Here is a 7,695-nt window from a genome sequence, read left to right on the forward strand (position 1 = left end):
GCCTGACCTCTGCCGCCGCCCTCCCTGCCCTCGGGGCTCGCTCCCCGGGCCGCTGGCGGCCGCTCTCGCAGGCTTCAAAACAAGGCTGGGCTTCAAAAAAGGCGCCTGACCCACCCGCTCCTTGCTCCATCGCTTTGGAGTTTCTGTGTGGGAACTAATTTGTCTTTTTAATGAAGGCTTTACAAAGCATAGGACCTCCACAGGATGCGTCCAGACAGAAACAGCTGAAAATGAAGTTTAAATTGAAGAAAATTCAGTCTCTTGTTTTAACTGGGAGGTTGTAGGACAGGCTAGCAGTAGGTAGTGGGTGATGCTTCTGGTTTTGTTTTGCTTGTTTCCTTGTCCACGGCGCTCATAACTGGAGAAACTTTTTATGGTTACTGTGGAAGTTTCTGAGGTCAGTAAATTGTGGGAGAATATGAATTTTTGGGTGGAAACTTTGTGAGCAGAACTGGAGATTCAATTTGAAAGGTAGAACTTGTGTTCCTTGTAATGGTAAATATTTGAAAATATTTACATAAAATGAAGTCACTAAGTTTACAAAAAACCACACTTAAAGAGCATTCCCCCTCCTTCAGGGGAAAGGTCTCTATGTCTGTACGCAAAGCCTTGATTTCAAGTTTCTAATTTCCTTTTTTCTTTTAATGTGACTTGTCTTGATGTTATTCAGTCTTGAATTTCAGCATGTCAGTTATTAAAATTTATTTTGGAGACTTTGATTTTTTTTTTGGAGAGCTTTTCATCTGAAAACATCAACAACAAGCTTGAAGAAATTTGAGACTGACTTGATAAAAAAGTAGTGAGATCATCAGACTATTTTCTCCATCTGGGTGAATAGGTTGGTGGATGACTTCTGTAATTGTGCATGATTCATCCCTCTGTCAAAAGAGAAAATTTCTGCTCTGGTATTCTTACTGTGGCACTCTTGCTTTGCTTTTTATTAATTAAATTTGGTATTTTTTTGGGTAGAGGAGATGCTATCAGGAAATGAATTTTTTTTTGAGAGTCGGGTAATAAAATTGGTAATACTGTTTTCTTAAGCTTCTACGTTAAGTGTTTTGTAACACTTTTGTTGTTTGTTTTAAGCCTAGGGCTAGGAAATGTTGCAGCTATCTTATTTGTGTATTAAATCAGTAATAGTGTTGGTGGAAGTAAGTCAAATTGCAGCAGTGCTTAGTGAGTGGAATCGACAGCTCTGTGCTAAAGAAATGCAGTCTTCAGAAGTAAAAAGTGCTGTGCAATAATTTGATGGGAAGGAAGGAGACTTGTGGAAGGAGGACTTTTACCATGAGCCGTAGTGGGAGGTGCGTGGAGTGGCAGGTGAGGAGGAATGAGGAGGGTTTCAAGCAGTTGAAGGCAATTTGTATTGTCCTGTCAAAAAGAAGAGAAAGAAGGAAGGGGAGGAAAATGTCTGAGGCACTCCATAGAAATCATAGAAAATTCTCCATCTCCTAACTAAGGGTTCGGTGACTAAACTGTAAATGTGAATCTGGTGGCCCTAATCCCATAATACCTCTTTGGGGAAGGGTTTTGGTGGTATTACTGACTTGTGGAGCAGCATACGTAAAGCCTGTCAGCATCATAGTTCATGTAAAATTATGCACATGGTGACACTTGTCAAACCTGTTTCTCTTCCAGATATTTGCCAGATATTTAAAAAAACATATGTAGAGATATTACTGTAAATGTGTTATTGACAAAGGTCAGTGTCACCAATGGCTCACGGATAACCCATGCCCAAAAGATCCTCTTCACACTTCTACTGCAGAGGTTCTCAAACTATGGCCTGAAGGAAAATGGCACACAAAAAGGCCCTGCGAGCTTCTCCATGTCTCTGTATGTCCACAACAGAGAGCTACCGTTGCTCCTAACAGCAGTGGCAATGCTAGGGAAGCCAACTAGATTTGGGAACCTTGTGCTAAGTTTACAAACTTCTTGATTGGCTATTTGACATAGCATTTGTATTGTTTTGCAATAAAGATACTATCTGTCTCTGTAGAAATATTTGCAAAGAAAGTGTCTGCTCAGATCTACTGCAATACCTGTCATGCAAAAACACGCCTGTAACTGCAAAGTGACAGTTGTATAAAATTCTCAGTGTTAGATTGCGTGTTTGAAAAATAAAAATATTGCTGCTGTTTTACTGAGCTGAGTTCTGTAGTAGTGATTATTTTGAGAATTTACTCAAGAGTCCAAGGGGTAATTGTGCTTTTTCTGTAGCTCACCCCTTTGTGTGAGTAATTTGGCAGCAGCAGAGCTAATTTGTCCATCTGTTCTAGCTTTGTTTTGGCGGCATTTCAAATACAGGTTTCCTTATCTTTAAGGATTGGTTTTTGAAATCATAGGGCCTGTAGTTCTGGATTCTGAAGTCCTTGGCTTTCTTGAAAGGTGAAGAGGTGACCATACTACAGTAGCGCTGGTGCTAGTGAGCAATGTGTATCCTATATTATATTAAGTTGTTCTGACAGCCTCAGACAATTGGTAAACAAATTTGGATTGAGATTGGGTTTCTTTATCTTTCAATTTTTGGCCAAAGGTAACTTAATAAACAAGATAATAATCACTTGCATTTCTGCCTAACTGGATCAGTGCTTTGTTTTAATAAGTCTTACGGTTTCATTCCCGAGTTAAAAATGTTTGAACCCTAGTTGGGATTGAGCATTAGTTTACTGTTGGGGTTGCTATGAACCGATAGCTTTTTCATTCACTGGGTAAAAACTTGTAAATTAAGTGACTGGAGAGACATTCTGCCATCCTAAGGTTCAAAGTCAATTGATTCCAACTACCTGCTGATGGAAAGTTGCTATACTTTTGTTTCAGGAACCTAGACCCAGATAATCAAATTAGTGCTGTTCATGGGTTCCAGGTTTGTACAGGGTGAGGTGAGCTACTTTTGCACCTTTGGAATTGCTTTAGGGCCATTTGATGTGCCGGTGCCTGCACTGTGCATTGTGTGCAGGGAAGACCTGCCAATGTAGCGCTTTTCTAGAGCAAGTAAAATCTTTGAAACTGATTATTTGACGTTATACAAAGGAAGAACAATAGTGCTATCCAATATGTTCTTGTTGCTGGGAGCGTGAAAAGGAAGTAGATTTATTGGAGATGAACTTTCTCACGAATAGTAGGATATTAGTGCTGGATGCCTGGAGTGACAGCTGGAAAGGAATGTTGAGAGTTATGCTTATGAGCAGCAGAAGAAACAGTTGGAAATCAGTTTCTTAAATAATCCTGCTTAATAATAAGTTTTTTAAAATTGTTTTTCTGCTGGATGATTTTGGTGGCTTTTTTTAGCTGTTATTTTGTGCCTCTATTTTTGAGGACTCCCCTCTGGTTAAATATTTCCAAAGTAAAAATAAGTTTGACCACATCAAGGGTGATCAACTGACTTACGAGATGGCTTATGAAATAGAGGACTGGATGTTAAAATAACATATAGGTAGATAACTAGGCAATGGCTTTATGCAATATTTTGATTCCTTTCGATATTGGAATAAATTAGTGAATCTTGGACTATGCTGTTAGATTGCTCCTGAATGCTTAATGCTTCACTTCTAGCTGTGAATTCTTGTAGAAGATTGATAGTTCTGCCAACATTTGTCCACAATAGAAGATGGGTGGATTAATTTCAAGATGGAGGGTAAGTAAAATCGTGTGACAAGTTAATAATCTTTAGTCTAGAAGGTGGGAGTACGCGAGACATTTTTCTTAATGCCTATTGGTTGACTGTTAATGCTGGTTGAATGTTAGTGCTAAAATTTTCCCATTAATACGTCACTTAGAAGTCCAGTAGTGAGATGTAATGACCAAAAATATTCTTTGCCAAATCCCTAAACTGTGAAACTGTGTGGCTGTCCTTTATTTCATTTGCAGTACCAGGCCTGGCACTGGTTTGATTAACTTATAAAAATACAGTTTTAACCCTTTCTGTAAACCTAAATAGTTTTAGATAGAGCAGCATCTGTGACTTGAAAGATTGGTGGCTATTTTAGGTCAAAATGGATACATTCAGAATGTCATTCTGTGTCTGTTTTAACAATTATTTTGGTAGCTACTTACACCTATACAAGTCTTTCTTCCTAACTTTTTATTGGCTTGTGTATTGTTGAATGGTGTACTGAGTTTGAGGAAGAGGCATGAGGTTTTTGACTACTCTCCTGGCAGGTGTGAGTTGTTCGAGTCTAGGTTTGTCTTTGCATATTATCAATTGATTTCAGAGCCTCCCATACAAAACTCCTTTAAAGGCAAAAGTTTAGGTGAAATGTCAGTTTTGTGTATATCGTGGTTTAACCTCAGTCGGCAACTGAGTATCACACAGCTGCTCACTCACTCCCTGCCCCGGTGGGATGGGGGAGAGAATTGGAAGATTAGAAGTGAGAAAAACTTGTGGGTTGAGATAAAAACAGTCTAATAACTGAAATAAAATAATAACAACAGTAATATAATAATATAATAATAATAATAATACACAAAGCAAGTGATGCACAGTGCAATTGCTCATCACCCGCCGACCGATGCCCAGCCAGTCCCCGAGCAGCGGCCCCCCCGGACAGCTTTCCCCAGTTTGTGTACTGAGCATGACGTCACATGGTATGGAATGTCCCTTTGGCCAGTTTGGGTCAGCTGTCCTGGCTGTGCCCCCTCCCAGCTTCTTGTGCACCTCCAGCCTTCTCAGTCGGTAGAGCATGGGAAGCTGAAAAGTCCTTGACTAGCGTAAGCACTGCTTAACAACAACGAAAACATCGGTGTGTTATCAACATTGTTCTCATCCTAAATCCAAAGCACAGCCCTGTACCAGCTACTAGGAAGGAAATTAACTCTATTATCTGCCGAAACCAGGACAGTGTAAGAAACTCGCTTTCGTGGTGACGCAGTGTGGGCTATGGTTTTTCAATTTGTGGCCTGAAGGGTGAGGGAATATAGTGGCTTTATACTTCTCAGAAGTTAGGAAGGATTCCTAGAAGGCAGATTCCAAGCTGCTCCTAAGGGGAATTTGACTGGAGGGGATAACACTTATTTGCAGTTGCTTATAATTTATTTAGAGCATGTGTTCTTGTGTGGAAAGAATAGTAATAAAAAGCTTAAGTTCTCAGGTTAGGGCTTCTTGTATATATTCTCTTTGTTTTGCCTATTCCCTCCACTCATCAATTCTCTCCCTGTTTTACTTCCCGCCCACACATCCATTATTGCTGTACATGCAGTATAGGTTTTCATCTTTTGTGGTGTAGGAGAGGAGCCTTCAGTTAATAGTAATACCAACTGTAAGACAGTGATTCATTAGTCCCTTCTATTTGTCACTATTAAAGTAGGAAAACTTCTTACCTTTATGTAAAATAGATAATATATTAATCTATTATGAATGTCTTCTTGTTAGAAAACTGTTAATGTACAGTAATCCTCAAAATATTGACTTTTTTTAGTGAGATTAACATCTTTGTTCTTTCCCTTGTAAGCAGGCAAAGCCTTCCACTGTAGAAGTATTAGAAAAAATTGATAAGGTATGTATTTGCGTTTTGGTGTTTTGTTTGATTTTTGTTTAGAAATATGCATCCTTTTTGCTGGCCATGTATTTCTTTCACATTAGGTAAAATCCTGTCATGGAATCTTAAATTATTTTGATAATTATTCCAGTTGGATGTACTTGAGATTCTGAGTTTCAAATGGACTGCTACCTTTTTTCCCACCTTACTATTAGTCATTTAAAAAAACCCAAACTATACCATATAATAGACAGTGAGAAACTACAGTTTAAATATTTATTTAGAGAGCCTGAAATGGGAATGAATGTGAAGTTGGCTTGATTACACAATTTAATTATAACTAATGGTTAAACTCTCATGTAATGGAAAATGTCACTAATGCAAAGTTCCATTCATCAGGCTCATTAGAAAAGGTTCAATGTATGGTTTTAAGTGTAAGAGCTGTAACTGTAGTGGTAGTAAGTAAGGTCAGGGGCAGAATAACTGAATAGGCGGTTCAGTAATCAGTTGTGATTTTTAGCCAGAATTTGTGACAGATGTCTGTACTCTATGGGGAAATTAACTGTTTTGAAATATGCTGTTGGTATTTTTTGTTTTCCTTTTAATGAAAGTGCGAGTACTCCTGTTGTCACTTGAAATGCAGTCAAAATGGTAACATAGCAGAGCATTGCTTGACCACTTATTAATATGCCAAAAGCATCATTCAGATGTTCAGGATTTCACTCTTAATGTGAGGAAAATACTGAAATGAAAACGTGAAATGACGGAGAGGTTTCAGCAATTTCCCATGTTAGTAGAAAAGTATTAGAAGCATTTGAAATTCCACAGGTGCCTGATGAAAGTTTTAGGATGCAAAGTGTGGTTGGTAGTGGTGTATGAGATCGTAAAGACTGCCATTCATAAGCCATTAGCATTTTCCACTTGTCCCAAATATACTAACGCGTTACAAATAGGAGAAAGTGCCGATTTGTAATATTTCTTCCCAATAGCGATGTGTTACTGCTAATACAGTGCAAGTGACCCATATCATAACCTTAATAGTGTGATGTATTTATGCTATGAAAGTTATCTTTGGGCAAATATTGTCATTTATCAAAAAGCTGCTTGACTTTTCTAATCAAGTATCAAATTGATATGGCTAATTTTAGCAAACACTTAAAGGCAGCTTAGTAAAACCACCAACTAAGTTCATTAATAAGGTTGAATCCTATTTATTTACAGGAAATACAGACATTAGAAGAATTTAGAGAAAAAAATCAGAGGCTACAGAAACTATGGGTTGGAAGGCTTCTTCTCTACTCTTCACTTCTTTACCTTATCACCTGCTTAATTGTATATTTGTGGTGTCTTCCTGATGAATGGACAGCGAGGTTGATTATGACACTTCCATTTTTTGCATTTCCGTTGATGTGAGTAAATACGCCTTTTTTTTTCTAATTGCTGTCTCTTAGATAAAAGGATATGGAAAATACATCTCAGCAGGGGTTCGGGTTTTCTTTTGACAATCCTTGAGTTGTCATAACTTGCTGAATTTTTTCTTTTAAAATAAATCCAAATAGTTAGGCAGACACTTTCTTTCAGGGAAATGTCTCTCATGGGTCTGGGTTTAGTGTAGAACTAAGTCTTGCCATCAAAAGATGCTAACATCTAAAGTTACATGGCTTATCAAAATTATATTAGGGCTAGAGAGAGACCTGTATCTGAACAGCTGCAAGGTAATGTAATATAAGCAGAAGAGCATTATCTTGGGGTTTATTTCTACTGCTGTTTGGAAAAGTAACACTACTACATGAAAGTGACCTAAGGTATGTTGCCTGTATGTAAAATGCAGTGTATGAAATTGGGGAAAAAAATACAAGAATGAATGGAGAAACTTACTTTTACATATTAGGTGACTGTTAACAAAGAATTGACTTGAATGGTCATCAGCCTAAATATGCTGAGGACTAGTTTTACATAATTAGCTGTTTTTCTGGAAAATCATTGATTGTTTTCTTCAACCATAAAATATCCTAACATCATTGGATGTGAATAGGAGACAGTATTGTCTAGTTTTTTGTTCCACTAAGATGATTGGCTGCTCATCCTCACGGGTGGCTTTTGTTTTCTAAGGAAACTACTTTTCTAAAAATAACAAAAAGGGCTCCCACCTCACTAAACGGCTGCTTCCCTGCCTCCCCTTCCCCCAGACCATTAAGGAGGAGAAGAAGCCTACTGA

The 7,695-nt window shown here is 38.1% G+C and overlaps 1 protein-coding gene across 1 annotated transcript in view; it reads left to right on the forward strand.

The window, feature by feature from the left end:
- Nucleotides 1-23: 23 nt before the first annotated feature.
- The window catches only part of KIAA1715 (KIAA1715 ortholog), a 43,675-nt gene continuing 36,003 nt past the window's right edge, over nucleotides 24-7,695 (forward strand). The window contains exons 1-4 of the mRNA XM_009332559.1: nucleotides 24-397; nucleotides 3,556-3,637; nucleotides 5,454-5,495; nucleotides 6,699-6,886. Coding sequence (XP_009330834.1) covers nucleotides 3,611-3,637; nucleotides 5,454-5,495; nucleotides 6,699-6,886 — 257 coding nt within the window. The 5' untranslated portion in view covers nucleotides 24-397; nucleotides 3,556-3,610. The remainder of the gene's footprint in view (nucleotides 398-3,555; nucleotides 3,638-5,453; nucleotides 5,496-6,698; nucleotides 6,887-7,695) is intronic.

The sequence above is a fragment of the Pygoscelis adeliae genome, unplaced genomic scaffold (genome assembly GCF_000699105.1).
Source record: "Pygoscelis adeliae isolate BGI_AS28 unplaced genomic scaffold, ASM69910v1 Scaffold160, whole genome shotgun sequence".
Taxonomy (NCBI): Eukaryota; Metazoa; Chordata; class Aves; order Sphenisciformes; family Spheniscidae; genus Pygoscelis; species Pygoscelis adeliae.